Here is a 23,433-nt window from a genome sequence, read left to right on the forward strand (position 1 = left end):
TCAAACTTAAGCTTTTCTATGTTTATAAAACTATTTATAAAAGAATAAATATGGACGGGTCAACTCAGTCTGAACGGTGTTGGATTTTCAATTAGCTAGGTGATATAAAAACTGCATTGGCTACCTTCTATTTAGAACCTTCAGATCAATGTGTAGAACTACGATTCTAAGATATGACAAAACAAAATAATTAGAAAATATATTGATACAAAACATAATTAAGAAACAAATTGATACCAGAATTCGGTGAATGAGGTCTGTGTGGAGAGGAGGAGACACTTTCTTCTGATATGCTGCACTCAAAATCAGAAACTTATCGACTGTACGTTGTACTTTCAGAAATAGAGAAAAAACAGAATTGGAGATGAAAAAGTGAAGAGATTGTTTTTTGTATTTCTCGAAACAATGATAGAAGATTTTTTTGTAAGTCTAAAATAGAAAGAAGAATGCTCATTAAACATAGCCAAAAAGAAGAATGCTCTATTCTTTTTTTTTTTACGTCTAATTCACCTTTATTAGTTATCAAAGTTACAATTGTTAATTACAGAGAATTGGAACGATACAGAGAATCAATCTCTATTCATGAGGAGACTTTTCATAAAAAAATTTACGTCCAAATATTTATTTATATATCATATAATATTTTCAAAAAGGTATCAATCCATAGATTTTGATCAATATCCTGACTTTTGGATTACTAATTCTCTGTTTATTATTAAACTGGAATTTCAACTGTTTTTTTTTGTGGAATCGTTTAGTTCTATACTATACTATACCGGAATTTAAACCAACCGGCTCGGTTCTCTTAGTGGTGAAAAAGACTGTTAGTTGAAAGATTCGCTGACATGTCATGGACTCATGTGCGACGTGTCACCCAACACTCCCTTCCTCACAACGCAATAACAAATCCTCCAAAGGCCAGAAAATTCACAAAAATTACAGCTTTTGCCATCCAAAGGCCAAAAGAATTATTAATATTTAGAACAAAAGAGAAAAAAACAAAAATAGATAGAGAAAAAAATTAGTTAAAGACACTTGTTGCCGCCTTTCTCTCTTAACCTCTAGCCTGTAAAGTTGTTTCTTCCTCGTCCCAATATTTCAATGTTTCTCTGAACATTTTTCGCATTTTTCTTGGAGAAACATTTCTAATCTTCTGATTTGTTTCTCCCTCCACTTTTTTTTTTTTTCTTTTTTTGTTGTTGTTGTTTGGCGCTCAAGAAAGCCTCTGCCTATTTTAATCGGACGGCGAAGAGACGGCTTTCTCCGATGGCGCCGCGTCTTTTCGCCTGTTTTGGCGTCAAAGGATCCTCCACTTCCACCACCGGAAAAGGAATCTCCGGTCATAACGCCGCCGTCGTCGCCGCGGATGTTCCAGCCGGTGATGGACCTGTTCTCCTTCAGCTCTTCTCGTCTCAGGGATGTAAGACTTCTCCGGAGGCCGAGATGCTCGTGTCCCGACTCGGCCGTGGCGATTTCGACGGTCAGATCCGTCGAGATGGTGGATCCGGTTCACCGGCGATGGTTCTTGTTTTCCACGTTGATTATTGGGATTACTTGGGGTGGAAGGATCCGTATGGGTCAAGCCAGTGGACGGTGAGGCAAAAGGCTTACGTCGAGGCGTTGAATCAAGATACGATGTTTACTCCTCAGCTTGTGGTTCAAGGTCGAGTCCAATTACTTGGGAATGAAGAAGAGACTCTGCTCAAGTCGATTGTTGAAGCGCCTAGGTTTCCTTCTCCCGCGTTTAGGGTGAGTAATCTCTTACATTTTCGATTTTGATTAACGAGCCGATGATAGAAGAAGTAATATTTTTGGATGTTAGAAATCGTCAATTATTGTTTTATAAATGTGATGACATAAATCTCACATTAGATAGACTATAGAGTAATATAATTTGGATTAGAATAAGTTTTTGATGGCCTTTGTATATACAAATCTAATCCTGCCTTTTTTTTCTTCTTCAAAATATCATGGAGAATTTTGAGATGTCACTAAAAATCAAGCATTCACACGTAATGGTTAAGGATTTGGGAATGAAAGAGTTCTTGTAGTACAAACACAACACTATGTGTCGAAAAGCATAACAACTTCTGCTCTGTCTCTATCATAAACATGAATTTGATTTTGGTCCGTCTTGCTTATTAGGGCTTTTAAGATAGGTTTCGACTCAGCATTTTAGAGAAGCTAGCTCGTAGTTGAACATTTTTGTATGAAGTAAAAACAGAATTGGTTTATAAGATTTAAAGCACTAGCCTTGTGTGTGTGCTTTAACTATATTGTGATCAAGATCAGTGATCAGATTGTTACTGGTTTCTCTTACCAGGCCACATTCCAAAGACCAACATCAGAAACCCTTCAAGTATCTCTCACAGGAGCTTTGAGGATGAAAGTGGACTCGAGCGGGATAGATATAATGGTGGCACTATACGAGACCGGACTAGTTACAGATTGCCCTCGAGGAGAGAACTCAGGAAGAGTCTTGTCGAATGACTACGTTGTAAGAAAGCTAGAAAAATTATGCACCGTTAAGGACTTAACGGCGAAGAAGACGGTGTCGGGTACGGCTCATTTCACGGTATGGGATGGATTCAACAGTGCTAAATGTGGAGTTGCTGTTTTTCTACAGAACACATCTCTTCAAATTTTCGGTACGCAGAGTTTTCAATTGCCTGATGAGATTTGACACACAAAAAATTTCGGAATCTATGTATTACAAAAAAAAAGAAAAAAAATCTGCCCTTTTGTGTTCGATCATATTTTGTTATCAGAATTTGTGTGTACAGAAGGATATTTGTCACTCTCGTTTATAGGCATTTTGCTTTTTTTTTAACCATTTCAATTTAATTTCTTTCTGAGATCTGTCATCCCACTCGACTTATAGGATATCCCGATATTAAATCAAATTACTGAAATTTTTATGGTGACTATTGACAAACACTATGTTTTGGCCGATGTTTTCGAGTTCAATGTTGTCAAGTGCAACGGAAAACAATAATCTTAATGCAAAATTATAAACACGTACAAAATATTAGATTTGAGCATGACATTATTATCCTAGTAGTTTGTGTTGCGTTGCCACTCGGACTTAAATCCGCTGCATGTTGATTAAATATTGACTTATGTAGAATCAGAAACTTTCGTAAAATAAACGTATGTCTTAATCATATAGCGAAAATTATTGAAACGTGTAGTGAAATCTAATCCACGCAAAGTGACCTAATTAATCCACCTGTCAACAGACGTTTTACTTCCGTGTCTAAGAATAATTTAAGGATGATTACAAAAGATTAGGCAGACGACGATTTTTTATTTTATTTTTGTGTGTGTCTTATATGATTTTTTTTTCTTCTGTAGCCACACTAATCACATTTTTTTCAGTATTACACCCTATTTTAGAGAAAAAAGAAAAAACAGTCAGATCCAAAAATTACAAACACGTGAATGAATTTTCAGTTAATGACTCTTAGTGTCTCACCGTGCAGTCCATTACCCAAATCCAGTGTTCAAAAAATCGCTAGGCGGATGATAGGAGACTAGTGCCTAGGCGGATTAGTCGGAGACTAGGCGGAGCCTAGGCGTTAGCAAAATTTTTGTTAATTTTTATAAATTTTCTATCTATATATCATATTTAAAAAAAACTTTAAGTTGTTTTCTTAAAAATTATTTTATCAAAATTTATGTTTGAATAAAAAAGTAAAAAAATTTAATAAATAAAATTATAGAATAAAGTTCAACAAAAAATCAAACTAAAAATCATCAAATTCTTCAAACTAAAATAAGTTTTAATCTAAAAACTTTAAAAATATAAAGCAAAGAGAAATATATCATATATATTATAAGCAAAGTAAAAATTTGGTTTAAAGCTCTCTCATTGAATCTCAGAGTGGCTAATTACCCTTTACCCCTCCTTAAAATTGTTTTTAATTTAAAAAAATAGCAAAAAATACATAAAATTGTTTACAACTAAAATCACGATTATAATATAGGCTGTAATAAAATTAAATCAAATCAAAAACATTATTTTATCTCAATCTGATCAAAATCTACGATTTTATCAAATCAAAAATCATAATTTTACAACTAAATCACAATTTTTTAAAACAAAAATAAAAAAAACGAAATTAATTTTTATAAAAAATATTAAAAATCGAAAATTATCATATATAATTATGTTACTCCATAAATCTTTGAGTAAGTCTTGATAAATACTTAGATATTGTTTTTTAATAAAAATATATATATAAATTATCCGTTTGTTAAAGATTTTTCAACCAAATTTTTTTTCACTTATACAGTTGTAATGTTTGGCGATCATGTAAGCTATATATTTCGTGCGTTTCACATTAGTGATCTTGTGACTTCTTAAAAAAATAGGTTTTGTGCTGTTTAATTTTCTATTCGGTTGTTATTTTTGTTTTATATTCGTTTCTGTTAGCTCATGTAGATCTACATTTTTTTATATATGTTAGGTGATACCTTGTGTCTTCCCTTTTATAGCTTTCACGAATATATTTTGTTCTGATGTATATTAGAAGTTGGATTCTATTTATATTTTATAAATTCTTCTTATTAATAATAGTGTTTGACGTTTTTTTTCTGTTTAGGAGGTGGTGTTTTAGCCTCTTGATCGTTGATTGTTTAGTTTTACTGCTATACCAAAGGGTAATATTTTATTTTCTTTTTTGTGCTTTAGGTTTAGATTTGTGATTTTCTTATTAACTATCATATTTATGTTTTATATATTAGCCAGTTTTGGTGCACTTTTCTTTCTCTTTTATTAGTTGGGGCTGAGTCGAGCCTTTTTTTGTTTATTGATTCTTATCTGTTTTAATTTTTTATTGTTTTTGTTTTTTCTTTCTTAGGTGCCCGCGTTTTATTGTTTCATCTTGCGATGCAACAGATTTCATTTGCTGGTGATGAAGATCTAGATTATGGTCATGAACCGAACCAGTTCTCGGAGTCAGATAAGAGCATTTAATATGTTTTAAAAAATTATTACAAAAGATTATGTATTATGTTTTGTGGTGTGGGCTCTTGGTGACGATTCAGAATGGTCTATAGGACATACGGTGTCGAAATCCCTCATGGCAATGAACGTGAGTTCACCTGGTTCTTGTGAAGGTTGCTAAGTTGATTGAACTTTTGGAAGGTACATGAAACTTTAGAAGAACACGTACAAAAACACAGGTTTAATCATCTGATTATGGATTATTACTTGATCTGATGAATCCTAAATTTATAACAGTTCAAAAGAAGCTTCGGTGAACGAGGTGCAGAACATGGTGGTTGTGTTTTATCCAAGACCCACATGTCGCTGCCGAGAACAAAATAAAACAAGCTAACAAGGAGTTTAGTTCCAGCAAAAATGTTAGTCCACTTGGCATATTCTTACTCTCAAAGTCAAAGTTAGTTATATTGATAATAATGATGATACATGAACAAAATTACTATTTTTTATTTGAACATCACTTTATTTGAATGAGTTTTGTGTGTGTTTTGTCTCTTATGTCCAGTGTTGGGATATTTTTTGATATTGGTTTATGGTTCCTTTATGTTAGTTATGGGCAAAGACAGAAGAAAAAAGGTAACTATTTGTACTTTGATCTTCTGCACGTTTCTCCGACTGAAATCTTTTTCGTGTGGAGTACTTTCATCTTATGTGTTTCCAGATGAGTTTGAACTGTTAATTATTAAATGTTGTTTTTGGATCAGAGTAAAGCTTCTCTTGCTTAAGTTTCACAAAAGATGTAAAATTTATGTTTAAGTAGCTAAAACTCTAAATTTTCTTAAGTTTGTATGTTGGAATGATTCAATTCCATCTAATTTTGTATTTTCTTTATTTTTCAAAATTATTTAATAGGGTAACAAATATATATTCTAGCACAACAATGTGAAAGAAATCAATGATAAATTACATACAAAAATCTGCAAATCTTGGGACCGTGAAAATATCACAACCCTTTTGTGGAAACTCTATTTTACTTAAAGTCTTATTTTGATATTTTTTTAATTTTTGATATTTTTGTTATTAGCATAATTAAGAAATTTTGACAATTTCTTTTTTGATATATATGTTTAAGCTCTTTTTTAAAGTTGATTATCTAAAAACAGTTTTGATTGTTTGAAAGGAGCAAGCTAAAAAAGTTAATGCAGCTTTCTTATCTAACAATAAATATAACACATTTTTAAGGAGAGTTTTAAGTTTGAAATGTGTATTTATCTTTTTTTTTTTAGCCTCAAAAGATATAGAGTCATAAAAAGTATGAAAAGTACATAATATAAAAAAAAATCAGAAAGAGAAGAAGAATAAACCGTAAAAACAAAAAAGAAGAAGACGAATGTGTTAAATAAGACAAAAAGATGTGAATGATAAATTTGAATAAGAAATATGGGAAGAAGAAAAAAAAATGAAGAATAAGACATGAAAAAAAAAACAAGAAAAAATATGGACAAAAGAAGAATAAGGATAAAACAATGAAGAAGAAAGAAAAAATAATGAAAAGAAAAAAATAAGAAAAAAAAACTAGAATTTATTTTAATTAAATTAGTTTGTGGATTATTCAGTTATAAAGTATTTTTTAAGTAATTAATTTTGGATTGTGTTTACTTTTTTAGTTAACTTTATTTTGATTTTTATGTCTTAAATAGTTGTTTTAATTATTTTCAATTTATAGCATAATTTTTTTATTATTATTTTTTAAAACCTTTTAGCCCGCGCAAGTCGCGGGCTAAACACCTAGTCTAACTTATTCTTCAAACACATCCATATATATCCACCACCTGCTCATTTTCAGACTCAAATTCAAAAAAAATAGCTATCATTTTAATCGTCGGAATCGATATCTCCTCTAGGCTCATCGTTAAAATTTAAAGTTAACACTTAAAACAGAGCATAAACAAAGTAAACAAAGATGAAAAGACAAATTAAAAAAATACAATATAGTTATATAATATGTACAGATAGATAAAGAGAAGATTAAACAAACTTATAGAGTTCAGAAATAGAGAATAATGATCACCTCTTGTAGTTTATGAAAGTGAAGTAGCGGGGAGGAACAAAGATGATTATATTAAGTTATTAACCCTAATTCATGTTTCAAATCTTTTTTTTCTCTCTTTTCTGTAAACCGATAGTGGTTTACTATCCAAAACCGTAAAATTTGACTGAAAAAATAATAAAAATAATTAGTCTGATTTGACCGATTTTACCGATTTGGTCTGATTTTTCCGATTTTCTCCGACTTGATCCGATTTTTTACTAAACCGGATTTATTTCACTGATTTTATGAAAATCGGGTCGGCTAACCCCGATTAGCCGTCTAGGCGGCCGCCTAGCCGCCGACTAGGCCGATTTTTTCAACACTGCCCAAATCAAAGCATCAAACTCCGCATGTAAAGGAGTTAAACTTCTTCGTTGGCCTTTGGTGTCCATTAAAATAGACACCCCCTTTGCATTGACTAAATATCATCCAAATCCTGATAACAAACTCTCACGTTTCCACGATCCATCTATTTAACAAATTATTCCATATGCAAACGAGAAATGATTTCCGTCGCGCTTATCTCTGTAATTGCACTTTCTTCAATTTCTTCCTCCCAGGCATAGACATTCTCCAAAATCAGTAATTTGTACACGGTACACCGATGTCAACGAAAAAACTTTTGGGGCCGATGATATTTTTGATAACGCCTATATATGTTTGTAATGTGAGTGATAACACTCAAACAGAACATACGTAATATTTTTACCTTCTGTTGTACATATTGGGCAATGAATCTCACCCTTGATACCTTATTCTTCAAGTTATGTTTTTTCATTTAAAATTAAGAGATTACTCAATTTTGCTGTTTTCATTAAAACTATTCCTACAGATCTGTGTTGTTTAGTAAGGATTTTATTTTTCTTCTTCTCAGATTAGTTTTCTAGGTTATTCGATTTAAATAAATAAATCTATATAGTTTTTTATATATAGAGTGATATATGGCTTACATACTCCAAAAAATGTAAAATAATTTTTGTCCCCTTTCATCAGCAAAGTCTAAGATTCTTACACTACGACAATCAGATAGTTTATAAATTTATTTCCATTCGTTTTTTTGCCTTCAAATTTCCACCTTATAAAATTTCATGTGGTCCTTTACATTCTTAGAAATTTTATTGTTATATTTGTTTACATAAACACTACAAAAAAAACATCATAATACATCATTTATTTTATTTATTTGTATTATTTATAACTGATGCAAAAGAATTTTACATCATTTAAAAAATGATTCTGAAAGTGGTGATGCAAATATTTTATATCAGTTCATTAATAACCGATGTAAATATTTTAAGTATTTGCATCAATTAGAATAATTGATATCAATATATGTCAATTGTTTTAAGTGATATTAAATTTTACATCAGTTATTATAAATGATATTAATATTTGTATCAATTATAAATAATTGATGTTAAAAATACTATTTTGGTTTAAATTTTAATTTATTTTTAAAATTTATATAAAATCCGTTTTTTATTAATATAAATATATTTTGTGAACTCTCATACAATAATTAACTAGAATTATTATTATAAATATAATTTTTATGTCGAAGATTTTGGTTGAAATTAATAAAATCTTACGATTTTTAACAATGATGAGTTTATTTTATAGAAATTTTAAAGTCCATGCGACGACTAGTATGTCTTAAAACTAGATGAAAAATCATATAAATAACTTGTTATATTAGGATATAGGGGTGGACACTTCGGTTTATGGTTTGGTTTCAATTCAGCTTTTTCAGTTTTTCGGTTTTAAAAAAATTCAAACCATATAAAAACCATATATATTTCGGTTTGATATGGTTTGGTTTTTTACGGTTTTCGGTTTTTTGGTTTTATAAAAATTGAAACCATATAAAAACCAGTTTTCAATTTGGTTCGGTTTGGTTTAGTTCGGTTACAGTTTTTAGTGTATTTCATAATGATAAAGTTTAAACTTCTATAAAAAATAAAATAAAATGAATAGTAATAATATATTAAGCTAATAACTGTAAAAAAATTCAAAAACTAAAAATTCAAATGTAAATCTAAATCATCAATAATAAAAATCAAGATTACAAAAACCTAAAAAATAAATAGAAAAAAATTCAGATTTTTATCAACCTCCTCCGTCCTTAGAAAAATATTATTAAACAAAAAGTATAAGTTAATTATTTTTTAAATCTAAAAACCAAAGAACACATTCGATTTTACGGTTTTAAACCGAACCAAACCGAAACCAAATTTCAATAAAAATGAAAACCGAATGGGTTTGTAGGTTACCCATAACCAAACCAAATTTACTTATTTCGGTTCGATTTGGTTTGGTTTTTTCAATCATGGTTTTTTTGCCCACCCCTATTAGGATATGATCTCTCTCTATATAGTCTACATGCTCCTATTAAGACTGATATTTCGAGAATAGTAAATTTTTCTTGGAGACAGGTTGGCCAGGATCTGTAACTAAAGTATTGTCATTATATGGCCTAGTTTAGTTTTTCACAAAGGCTCTCTCAAGTTTGATGACTAGACCGCAATGATTTCGATGTTCCGTTTAGATCCCTCTCTCAAGTTTGATCTACTTATGACCTCACCTCAATCTGAAGTTTCTTTCATTGATCATTATTTGATTAAATAAATAAATTATAAGGAAAGAGTGAGCCTAAATAGAGAAGGACCACACACACAAAAAAACATAGAAGCGATACAAAATGTTAATAAGCTAAACTCCACATAACTTCGGCGTCGATCTTTTTCTTCAATCACCAGGCCCATTCAAAGGCCCAAATCCTCCAACATTCGGGTCGGTACGTCGGAAGCAAAACCCGAAATCTAGGTTCTGATTGGTAACCTGTGGAATGGCGGAATTGCATTTTTAAACACGATTTCACAGATTTTTGTCAATTAACAAAATTCTGCAGAACGAGAAAATACACACAAAAATACAGACTACTAGATTTTACCTCGTGCATTTGCACGAAAATTTTGTTTAAATCAAAAATTTTAATCTAATTTATATTTTTTTAATAAATATATTTTTTTAATAAGTGATATAAAAAATTTGTATTTAGATATAATTTTGTTTTCTGTATGACCACCATGATCATAAAAACATAATTTTAACCCGGTTATTTTATTAATCAAAAAGTAATCATTATTATAAAAATATATTTCTAACTCGCTCATTTTATTAATCCGAAAAAGACCATGATTATGAAACCATAATTCTAACCCGACCGTTTATATTACTTTATAATATAAATATTTACTAATTTTGAAATAATTTTCTCCTAATATCTTGCATGTTTTGATAACTTAACCCGCATAAAATCATAATTATAAAAAAAATTAACTTGTCCCTTCAAATTATTATATAATATTAATATTTATCTATTTTCAATATGTGAAATTTTAATCTGATAAGATATGATTTTAAAAATATAATAAAATATTTGTTAATCATATGTGTTATTCTGAAAATCTTATTTCAATTTCAAATGTTAAATTAAATCAAACCTATATTTAAGGAAGTCTATTTAAATTAATATCTATAGACTATAGATATAACCTATATTTAAAGAAAATTTTAGTTATCTAAATAAATATCTAATTTTCGAAATTAAATTTATATATATAAAAATATATTTAAAAAAAAACTTTAGGAGTATTTGGAAACAAACACTAAAAGTGCTTCTGTTTTAATATAACAGATAATAGATGTCTTCGCTTAAAAAAACATATAAAAAAAATTCATTCCACAGAAAAGTGATTTATAAATAGATTAATCTATTCCGTAAGATATTTTTTCCGTCATTCTGTCATTCCGCAAGATTACAATCAAAGCCCTAGATTGAGGGACTGAAAACCGTAGGTATATATATAGATCATGGTTTTCTAATCGTCTGAAACGCCGATTTACATACGATACTGATCTCACGGCTGAGAAAAATGGGGATCACGTCATCCACCGAGTCCAGTACCCGAAACAACCAAGTCCTGCCGGAGAAACTGGAAGATCCGTCTGCTGACTGGCCAGAACCGATGAAAGCTGCTCTAGCGAAGTACGAGAGGGAAGCCTACGCCTTGTTCCCGTCGAGGCTGGGAGATTCCGCAACTGAGGCAGAGAGGAAAAAGGATTCTGAAGCGCAGTTTCTCGAGTTCATGAGCAGAGGTGCTTGTAAAGACGAGTTTACGGCTCACGAAGATTGCGTGGTGAAAGCTGGACACCGTGACAAAAAGTGTCAGGAGCTCTATTTAAAGATGAACAAATGCATGCGTTATCATCGTCATTACTATCAATCTTATCTGGCGATGGAGAAATCTTTCTATGAAGAGGTCCTGATGCACATTACATCCGTGGCGGCTGCGAGGGAGCAGGAGTGAGGGAAGTTCTTCCCTTTTCTCTAATAAAGGGCACTGTTTTGTTTCAGTGAATAAATGTGTTTCTTCCTGGTTTGATTTTTGTTGCTTAAATCTGAAACATATGCTTTTATTTTATTATACTGGAAAAACCATGCCCATTAATAACTAGCTCAAGAAACGTTTATTACATCTCCCTTATCTAACATTGGGTTGTTTTTCAACATTTTTAAGAACAAAATCCCCTAAATGATGAATCTGATTAGGGAACATTGAATCATAATCCAATAATAGGAACACCACCACTTGGATGCATAATCTTATCTAACATCGTAGAGATTGTGCTCAAGAGTGCTCAAGATGTAAAGTATATGCTTCTCAGTTTTTCAACGCAAACCTCTCCATACTACCAAATTCTAATGTGTTTTACATCGACAAGATTATGGTTATTCTATTTCTAGGTTAAACCAAAAAAGATTATGGTAATTCTAGATCGCACGCACTTTCTTATAAAGTAGTAGTGGAACTGGATTTTGTGGAAGCTGTTCCACTCTGCAATCGATTCACAACATTTCTATGCTCCTATAGTCCAATATATATGCTTACTTGTTTTGGGATGGTTTCCATCCTACCCAAAGAATTTATAAAATCTTTACCAAATTACTTTTTGAGAGAAACATCCACCATATATCATGACTAGTAGTAACTATTTGCTTAATAAAATATGCATTCCTCTGAGAAAGAGATTTTGCCGGACAACGAAATATCTTTCATTTTGTGAAAGAGATTTGCTAGAATTTCTTTGCCTAACTCCTTGTTTTTAGAAAACACAATAGGAAATCAAACCAATGAATTTCTGAAGTACTTTCAAAACAATTTTTTTAAAAAAAAAAACATGATGAAAGTGAAAGTCAGTACAATTTGATGCCCAAGACCAGTATATATTCCAACTGCAAAAAACAATTTCAGCCGTGAAATAACACTTGCTTAATGTCTGAAGATTAAGCAAGAGGGATTGAGAAGAACCTTCACTGCTTTTACGTAAATAATCAATCACAAAAGTGACCTAGATGATCACATTACAGAATAGATTCTAACAAACGAATTCTACTGTGACCAAACTTCGAAATTTCGTATAATACTATTGAATAAACTGGCCAGTGGTTTGAATCAAAAGAGGTTTGAATCCTAAGTTAAACTATGAGATTTACTTTTACCAATATTTTAGAGGTTTGAATCCTAAGTTAAACTATGAGATTTAATTTTATCAATATTAAAGAAAGTTATAAAAGCTCCACTAAAAAAATGCTAATATTACTTACATTCTTAGCCTCAATACGTTCGCCTTGCCATCAACATCCCCGGATGTTGAGACATGCGCTAATAGTTACATTCTTCTATACTGTTTTACAGAAATATGTTTTGTGTCCAAACAAATTACTTAGTTTTCTACTATTCTATTTTTGGACAACTCCTATTTATGTTATCAAACAAGTTAATTTAATGTAATATTAATAAGATAATATATTTTTAAGTTATATTTTAAAATAAATTCGAAATTTTAAATTTAAATTTAGATTTGTTATAAATTTCCTTAGATATAGATTATATTATTTATCAAAAATTATAAAATAAGTTATTATTATATTTTTACAAAAATAATAAATCTGATATTAATTAGATTTAATTTAAATATTCAAATTTAAGTAATATTTTCAATGACCAAGATAAAAATAATATATTATTGTATTTTTTATTAAATAAATTTGAAAAATTTATAATATATAAAATATACAAATAATATGAATGAACGAGTTATAATTATGTTTTAATAATTACGGTTTTTTTCGGATTAATACAAATAGACATGTTATAATACTGTTTTTATAATTGTTGTACTTTCGGATTAATATGAACGGATAGGTTAGAAGAATATTTTTCTAATCATGTTTATATATATACTAAAAAAAATAAGTCAATAGAAACAAATTATATATAAACAGAAAAAACATATATCACTTAGTAAAAATTATATCTAAACAAAAACAAAAACATAAATTATATTATAAAATTTGATAAATTATAAATAGTTCATATGCGGATGCACGTGTAAAATCTAGTTTGCTTTTATAATACGTTTTGATCGTGGGTCATATAATTTGAGTGAAATTTCAGTTATAAAAGCAATACCACGTACACTATAAACTATAATATATATATATATATATATATAGCGGTGAGAAAGAGACGAGAATAAGAGAAGAGAAATCTTTCTGTTTAGGACTTCTTCACTTGGTTTCTTTACAAAAGTTTACATATTTATAACATAAGCAAACATCTATTATATAAAATGTGAATGAGGTCTCACAAAACTGACACATCAGCATTCCTTTTTCTGCCACATTAGTTTTAGAAAATATCAAAATAATCAGTATTTTTTATTTTAACACATTTTTCAAAAAGTTAATATCTGAAGTCATATTAAGCATTCATCTCAGAAGATGTGAGCAGACAAATTCAATGTCCAATGCATGATCTTAAGTTTAGCATGAGAGCGAGAGTTAATTGTTAAGTGACTTTAACATTCTTAGGTTTAACTCTCTCATCAACACGTTTCGGGTATATCGTCTTTCTCTTTTCATTGTGAGTTCTTCAAACTCACCCCATCTTTGTAGGAGACGATTAAAGCTTCTTAAGTTTTTCTAGCAGATTTCTTTCGGGTTTTCATTTTGCATGCGTATTTAATTTATTATATGTGAATACGTACGAGACAAGAAAGTCTTTCCAGATTTTGTTCTTTTTTTCTCAGTCACAAGAAATCATAAATCGGCTTCACTCTCATGAGGTTTGTCTCTCCATCTATCATGCTTTGTTCATATGATTTTACCTCTTTGTTCATATGATTTTACATTCTTAAAATTTCTTTGTAATTCAATTAAAGTGTTTGATTATTTCATTTCAGTTATGTAGCAGAAAAACACTGATAAAGCATATCAGATTTTCTTTGTAATTCAATTAAAGTGTTTGATTATTTCATTTAAGTTATGTGGCAGAAAACCAGTGATAAAGCATATCAGATTAATGTTCTTCAGAGAAAAAAGATGGCTACGATCAAGTTTTTGAAAAAAAAAATTGGCGGATGTTGTCTCATATGACATTGACGTAAATGCTTATAGCTAGGTAATTTTTGTGTGTCTGTATGTATGTTTTATGTATATTCCACCATCTGATTTATTTATGTGATTTGTTTTTCTATAACATTTATTTAAGATATTTAGGTTTTTTACTACAAGAACTGACTGAAATAGCTATGGATTATTCTGTAGTTATAGGACACAATCCCTCGCTAATACAACACAAGCAATGGACGGCGATAGAAAAATCTATGGCCTCAGCTGCGACGCTATCCTTGGTCTGCAGCCAATTTGTAGCTGCATTACGATGGATTAGCAAGAGTACATTCTGTAGCCATTAGCAATAGCATGTCTACGACTTGGTCCATAGCTTTTTAGTGACAACTTTGGCAAGTGATTTTTCGTGACTATGTGGCTACAAATTTTAGTAACGATTTTCCCTATAAAATCTATGGCTAACAGATTATTTGTTGCTACAACTGGCTATGTATATAGCGACAGCCATCTCTTAGCTAGCAATGTTTTAGCTAGAGAGGTTAAAGAAAATCAAAATATTTGGTTTCTAATATAATTAATTACTAAAATTAAGTATAATAAATAAAACATTAATAGATTATAAACAAGAAAGTTTAAATCCTCTTGTTAAAATAATTAAATATCATCCAAGTCGACAATAGATTGTCGACAAACAAAAAGTCAAAGCAACATTTACTTCATCCTTCGAACTTGGCAGTACTCTCACTAGCTTCACTAGCTCTATATCTCCATATCTGATACTCTGTAAATCTAATGGACACACACACAAGAAAATAAAAAAAAGATATACATGTTATACCTGCGAACTTGGAAGTTATTACTAGTGCGAGCTTTCTCATGTTCAAACCTATTTGCAAATCATCATATAATTCCTGATAAAGCCAAGATGCAAGTCAATTTTAAATCTCATGAAAAAATTGACAGCTCATTGCAGGCTTGCAGCGATGTGCCTCACAGCAGTGGCGGAGCCACAAATTTTCTTCACTGGGGGCATCAATGGAACATACATAACTTTATGAATGGGGGCGTTAATAAATTACTTTATAAATTGCACCATTTTATAAAATTTACTGGGGGCATATGACCCCAACCTAAACGATGTGGCTCCGCCACTGCCTCACAGTTAATAACATATTAAACATATACTTCATAGTTCATACCACTTCTTCTATTAAGAGCTAATCTATGGAACTTTGGAAAGATGTTAGCCATAGTGAAGATTATCACTCACCACCAATAGTGGTGGAGTCAGAAATTTTTTTTCATTGGGGACAAATGAGGATATATATCATTTTATGAGTAGGAGCATTGATATTAAGTCTTAATAAGTTATAACATATTTTAAATTTTATTGGGGCGAATGCTCCCAACAAATTATATGTGCCTCCGCTACTGCTCACCAAGACTGAGACACGAATAGCATCTGAAGAAATTCGTTTCCCCTGCTCCCGATGAAGTTATAAACAACAAGCTGCAAATCCATATATTTCAATTCCTATATATATATATATATATTATAATTAGCATAAAATAACTAAAAATAACAAATACGTTGATAAATTACTAAAAACCCAACGTTATTTGTTTGATGTTAAATATAATGACCTTTGTTCAAGTGAAGTTTCACGTCATTGATTGTTAACGGTAATACATTTGCTTCAGTTTATAAGTAACGTTAAATATATATATATATATATATATATATATATATATATATATATAACCATAACCAACGTTATATGCTGTCTTTTTTGTAGTGAATGTATGATCGAAACGTGGTCAAAACACTTGTGACAACTGATAACTCTCCAAAAAACGTAAAACGATAATCATAACTACTAATTAAAGATGGTTAATCATAACTCTCCAAAAAATTTATCCTCCTCTGCGGGATTAGCCTTAGCCTCCTCTGCCGCCACTTCCTTCATCAGTTTTATGTATTGACGTGATTTCTCCCCGCATTTCTCAGCGTTAGTACCAGCTTTGGTCGACTCTTGTAAGAGTCGACAAGCTTCTTTTTCATTCCCGACATCTTCCCCTTCAAGCGCCTTCTGGAAAAGCTTCTTTGACTCACAAAGCCACCGTCCCTCTTCCAACTCCTCCTCCTCGGCGAGGATACGGAGGAGATCCAAAGCCGGAGTCCAAGTCTCTTATACTTCCACGTCCACCGCCGGAGTAGTGGTCTTCTTCACTGTCACCTTAATGTTTTCCAGTGCCCGAGCCAAAATCTTCCTCTTCTCGACTGTTTGATCAAACTTGGTCTTGATCTTCTCCTTCTTCCTAAGCTTACTTTTGGTCTTAGTCACAGGAGCGGGAGTCTCCACTGCTGAAGTATTTTCCTCTGTTCTGCTGCAAGAACTCGTAGATCTTGAGATTTCTTCTCACAACACTTTGCTTCCATATAAGCTTGGATGGCCTTTTCCACATATTGCTGGCAAACTTCATCTTTTTTCGCCTTCTTTGCCTCCACCGCCTTGTGGAGGGTCTTCTTCCATACACTCTTCAATCGCTTCTCTTCCTTTTCCTCCTTTTCGGCAAGGATATGAAGAGGTTGGCCGGCCTCTCCTCTTCCCCACTCGCCGCCACATTTTCATGACAAAATGGAAGATCACCAGAAGCCTGCGGAAGCTCTTGGCGTCATCATCCTTGTAGTACTTCTTTTGTCGTCACTGGACCAAAACAAGTCAGAGCTCTGATTTGCCTAAACATCATTGAGAGAGAGAGAGAAAGAGAAAGTGAGAGAGCGAGAAAGAGAAAGTGAGAGATACAAAAATGAGGAGGCAAAGAGAAATGCAAAAAGGAGTAGCAGTTGGCTGTATATATTGTGGATAAAATATACACAAAATATTTCTCACAACTTCAGTATTCTCTACTCAATTTTTTATTAAATGTTTATCGAGATTTTATGTCCCAGCTCCAAAAAGCATAAATTGATTTATGAGACATTTCATTAAGAGAGTGATCCAATATCTCTTTTTTCAGTTGTGCATCAATAGGGCACTGAGATCTTGGAGAGAGAGAAACACAAACATAATTTAACTAACTTCAATTCTCTTATATCATTTTCCTTCATGCCTCTACATGACCCAAATCCTGTAATTATAAATCATTTATTTTACTATCCGGAACAACCAACGTTCATTGGATCATAGAACAAACGAAAACACATTCAAGCGTGTATACACAAACCAAGACTACACCCACAAATTTCCTTATATAATTATATATGTAAACCATTCACATTGATATAATACGAACAACATAAGAGTTTATATTGGATCCCTCAAGGAATATAAGTTTTTGTAAGTATTTAAGCTTACACATAAACTTTATGTAGATTCCTGATGGAGACTATTGCATGGTCAGTAAAATTCCATCCTGATAACAATTAATAGATATAATAAGTAATCTTATATATGATTAAATTATAAAGTGTGTATTAATATATGTTGGTCTCTTTATTTCTATGAAAAAATACTAATTTCTTTATTTGTTTTTTAATCAAGTTTAAACGAAGCCTCATGGAATTTCTTTTTAATCAATTTATTTTGACTATTAATGTCATAATTCTTCGATCGTAAATCTAGAGCTGATTACAATGTAGCTATATACAAGCACATATAACTTTCTAATTATAAACAATCGACGCTATTTTTGATATGCTCATCATCCAGTAGACAATTAATTGATACCATTACGATTTACGACTATTACGTCTTTTATATGCATTTGTACATACTCTATCATAAATCTTATCCTCGCCATTGTTGACAAAAGAAAAAAAATATATATAAGTTTTCTTTTATTATAGCGATCCTCACAAATCACAATCAAATTAAATATAAGTAAATATGCAATGTTTAGCTAATTAAAGTAAAAAATGAGAGGGACGGGTATATATAACAGTTAACTACTAATTGATTAGTTTTTTATTTTTATTTTTAATCAGTTGGTTTGCTTTGATTTCAGCTTGACTTTTGTTTTTTCGATGAAAAAAAAAGGCTAGAAAATTTCATATATATTTACACAGGAAAGGGATAATATACATTTATTTAAATGCAGATGTTTGAATATATTTTCGAATGAAGAATTGCATGAAGATTTTTTTTACGACATTGGCAATATTACTTTTATTTCATGATATGATATTTTTCACTTATATCATTAAGGAGAATTCTAGAAAGTATTTTAATGTTGTTTTCAATATCTTTAGTAATAATAGAATGGAGAAAGAACTTTAACAAAAAAAAAAAAGAAGGACATGCAAGCTATGATGTAATGAAGTATGAATATTTTAAATTGTGAAGGAAACTCTGAGACGGTAAGAAAGAAACTGTAATAGTTGAATTTAATTTAAATTACATTTCTTAGAAAACTAAAAGGAATATGGTAGTTGGGTATGGAATTGACATATGAAAAGACTTGCAAAATAGATAGTTTATTTTGTGACAAGACTTTGGGTAATTGATAGTTGCTAATTTTTAAGAGAACTAATAAATTTGAAACAAAGACCCCCTTGCGTTGTGATTATTTAATGTTTTCTAAGAAGACAAATTTATGATAAATTTTAATATTGGGTTGTTGGGATTGTTGTAGATAAAGCAGGAAGTACCATTCTGTACCAATTCATTATAGAAAAAAAATACATTATCTACCAATAATAATTGTTAGTATTTTTTAGTTGGAAAATTAAATAACATTTTAAAAGATTATCTGGATTTTTGTTCTCTTACTCATTCTTAGTATTAATTTCTGGTAGGGATCTAAATACTCTATCTATTTCTAATAGAACAGTTTTGAATTTCATAAAAAAAATCAATATTTAGCAATAAATTATTATTTTTTTATAGCTATGAGTCAGTAGTAATTTAATAAATTTAAATATTTGATAATTAATATTATAATTTATTAATATCAATTAATAAAAATGCATAGAAAACCTCAAAATTAATAATTATGAAACAAAAGTATGAAAAAGTCAATATGCAAATTATAGTGACCGAGAAAATAACTTAAAATAAAAATTACTCCAAACACGATAAGTTCACAATAACATTATTTAATTTAAAAAATCTCATATAGTCAAAAGTTTATTAGTAATAATTATGGATGCTGTTGTTCAATAATTAGAAAATTTTCGATCAAAACATAGATTGATTTTATATACGGATTCTGAATTTTTTTATCAAGGAAATCAAATCCTGATATCTCAATTTAACAATCGAACCATTTAACCAGCACAGTGAGAATCGGTTTACATTTATTCCGATGAAATTTCAAAAACAAAATATTTGTTCTAACTTTCCAAAGAACAAATCCATTATAATTAGTTTGAAACATTAATAATATCTTGCAATGAAATTTAAATAAGATTAGTATGTTTTATTTCTCAGTGTATTATTTTCAATAAATTTTAAACTTATGTACTAATTAAATCTAAACGACTATACAACTGAAACAGTAATTACTTTATTTTAAAATAGGTGAAATGTCACTTTTCATAAAAGAATCAGTGAAAGTGTCTCGAATCCATGATCAAAAAATAAGAAAAAGTCTCGAATCATTGAACTCTCTGCAATCCAAAATATTCAATGATACCCGGCGGTTTTACTGTATTAGCAAGTTAGCACTCACTCACTTTCAGGCACATGTACAGATATAATAGAGTTTCATTTGTTACACGTGTATTTTGACCAGTTATATTGCTTGTTCGTTACGTATGTTGCACTGCAACGACGCTTTGTCGTAATTTACTTGGTAAAAAAATATACATGTCTTAGATTATCAGTTTTTTTTTTTTTTTTTGCCAACATAGATGATCAGTTATGCTGTGTTTTTTATTCTTGTCGATTTAAGATATTATCATGAGAATAAGCAACACCATTTTGAAGAAACAAATTATGGATAGAGTTTTTATATATATGTTCTTATAAACATTCTTTTACAATTAACGTCCTTTTTCATAAGCTGTTCAACACACAAAAAGAAAATAAAACAGATCGAATTCTGGTCGGATGGAAAATTCAAACTGAATTTTAACTATTCTGGTCATTGAAAATTCAAACTGAATTTTTACTATTTTAGTCGGATTTCAACGCTCATCTATCTCGCTACTAAATTATAATGACAAGATGGTTTCAATTTTTATCGATAATATAATACTCATATGACTTCCATTTAATTTTTATTAGTTCTCGCAACCATCAATCTTTCTCACATTTTTAAATTGTTATTATGGTGCTATTCGTTTGTCTGCCACAGAAATCTGCGATTACAATTAAGCAGCATCTTTTACCTGCTGCAAGAGGTTGCGATCAAACACTGCAGGCTGCAGCCAGACACACTGATATGCATCTGAAATTTTTGATCGCTGAAAAACTTCAAAATTGCAACTGGAATTGTTGCTATCAGTCACAACGTTTGCAATACCAGCTGCACAGCTGCCAAACGAAAGCAAAACGTAGTTTCAATATTTTTTGGATATAGGTATTTACGTAACTTTTATTTATTATAGCCTCTTTAAATACAAAATTTTATTGATGTCTATGACTAATAAGTAAACATTAAGCATGCATGCAACAGAGTTAATTTGCGTTTTATATAATAATGGACCAAAAAAAAAAACAGAGCTATCCTGCAAACTGTTTGATGATTTGAGACAAAGAGACCAAAACAAATAGAACCTTCCTCATTTATCTATCACACGTCCTCCTACACCGCTGATATTTTGCCACGTATTCTCTCCCCATCACAATTAATTATTTTATGGTTAATAAAGATTGCTTGGTCTCATACTTTTTTATTTGTTTTTTTAATTAAAAAAAATTTCACACTTTGTTTTTGTCAACAAAATAAGTTGTTATTTTCTACTTCTTTTTTTCTCCGTATATCAAGAAAAGACACGTATTCGGATAGATGATGGAAGGGCGGTACCGAATCTCCTTGACTTGACTTTGCATATACCACATATAGATTTCTATATATACATTATCATGAAAAAAAAACCATATTTTCTTTGTAATCAAGTTCTCAAAGTTATTAGCTCCTATATCTCTCTTTTTAGCTTTCTCAACACATAACATTTGAAAAGAGATGAGCAAATCATCAAGCTCGGAGGAAAATGAAGTGAAGAAAGGGCCATGGACTCCAGAGGAAGACGAGAAGCTCATCAGCTATATACAGACGCACGGTCCCGGAAAATGGCGAACCCTTCCCAAGAACGCCGGTAATTTCCTACTACAATACATGAATATATTAGACATACACACAAACCCTAGCTAATTCATACGTGTTACGAGTGTGTTGTGTTCTTGCGTTTGGAATCTACGTTTGTGGTTTAAAAATTTACAATCAATGATAACAATTCTATATGATCATGCAAGTGTCAACACATGCGCAAACCGTACACGTAGCTCATTCCTCCATGCTACGGTTGTTTTTCTTGCGTTCTGTATTTACATTGACACTTGTGTTTAAAATTTACGAGTAATAATGATTAGAATGTTATATCAGGTACATATTAACGTTAGTGTTTACACTTGACGCAATCATGTTTCTAATTCCGTTTTCTTGGTGCAAATTTTAAAAAGGGTTAAAAAGATGCGGGAAGAGTTGTAGATTACGATGGACAAACTATCTAAGACCCGATATCAAGAGAGGAGAGTTCTCTATTCAAGAGGAAGAGACGATCATTCAACTTCATCGTCTTCTTGGAAACAAGTTAGTCTTTTTTTTTTTTCAGTTTAGTTTATAATTATTAAGTGATTTTTTGTGTGTCTATATTAAATTAAATCAAGTGACGTAGTTTTCCACTACTACACCTACTTCGTTGGACTTCCAGAACCATATCTTTATATTTTCTAAGAATACTACTTGGATATTTTATGTTATTCAGCTAAAAAACAAGAACATAAGCACTATATCAAAGTCAAATGTCTAAAGCTTAGCTTGCGATCTTCAACTCTTTAGGCAGCTAATACCTTAGCAAGTCAAAACTTATTATCTATTACTTGTCACTTCACTTTATTTTTATAAATCTTACTCGCTTTTTCTCTTCTATGTATAGATGGTCAGCCATTGCTATTCATTTGCCAGGAAGAACAGATAACGAGATAAAAAATTATTGGAACACGCATATAAAAAAGAAACTCTTACGAATGGGGATTGATCCTGTGACTCATTGTCCCCGAATCAATCTTCTTCAGCTCTCTTCGTTTCTCACTTCATCTATCTTCAAATCTATGTCGCAACCGACGAATACTCCAGTTGATCTCAGTACTTCAAGTATTAATCCCGAAATCTTGAATAATTTCACTGCCTCTCTCAACAACTTCCAAACCGAATCATATCAGCCTCAACCAAACCAGCAGCAGCTTCAAAACGACTACCAAACCAGTTTCACCAGTTTGCTCAACTCCACACCACCGGTTCAGTGGCAAAACAATGGAGAATACTTGGAAAATTATCTCAACTACACCGGTTCAAATGACCAATCTATTAACCAGCTGCCCCCTCAAACCGGAAACTACCCATCCGCCGCATTTGTATCCGATGAATTTAACAACAGTGAGAATTTTAAGGCCGGGTGGAATTTCAGTTCACCAATGCTACCGGGAACTTCTTCGAGCAGCTCGACGCCATTGAATTCATCTTCCACGGTTTACATCAATGGTGGAAGCGAAGATGATAGAGAGAGTTACGGTAGTGACATGTTGATGTTTCATCATCATCAGGATCATAATAATAATGCTTTGAATCTATCATAAAATGCAACTTCTTGTTCTTTTTTTTGTTGTTTTTATTCTTATGGGGGATTTATAATTGTGCTACATACTTTGTCTTTGAAGAGCTTAGTCTTTCAACATTTGCCTCTGTTAA

The 23,433-nt window shown here is 30.9% G+C and overlaps 3 protein-coding genes across 3 annotated transcripts; all 3 read left to right on the forward strand.

Annotated features, from left to right (window-relative positions):
* Positions 1-1,028: 1,028 nt before the first annotated feature.
* LOC18017523 lies at positions 1,029-2,799 on the forward strand. The gene is made up of 2 exons (XM_006401536.2): positions 1,029-1,749; positions 2,324-2,799. The coding sequence occupies exons 1-2, from the start codon at positions 1,267-1,269 to the stop codon at positions 2,681-2,683; spliced, it is 843 nt and encodes a 280-aa protein (XP_006401599.1). The 5' UTR covers positions 1,029-1,266; the 3' UTR covers positions 2,684-2,799.
* Positions 2,800-10,975: 8,176 nt separating this feature from the next.
* Positions 10,976-11,410, forward strand: LOC18017524. The gene has a single exon (XM_024155433.1). It carries the CDS (start codon positions 10,976-10,978, stop codon positions 11,408-11,410), a length of 435 nt encoding a protein of 144 aa, XP_024011201.1.
* Positions 11,411-21,648: 10,238 nt separating this feature from the next.
* On the forward strand, positions 21,649-23,321 carry LOC18017525 (transcription factor MYB41). The gene is made up of 3 exons (XM_006401538.1): positions 21,649-21,781; positions 22,146-22,275; positions 22,622-23,321. Exons 1-3 carry the CDS (start codon positions 21,649-21,651, stop codon positions 23,319-23,321), a joined length of 963 nt encoding a protein of 320 aa, XP_006401601.1.
* Positions 23,322-23,433: the final 112 nt, after the last annotated feature.

Source organism: Eutrema salsugineum, unplaced genomic scaffold (assembly GCF_000478725.1).
Source record: "Eutrema salsugineum unplaced genomic scaffold, Eutsalg1_0 scaffold_2, whole genome shotgun sequence".
Classification (NCBI taxonomy): Eukaryota; Viridiplantae; Streptophyta; class Magnoliopsida; order Brassicales; family Brassicaceae; genus Eutrema; species Eutrema salsugineum.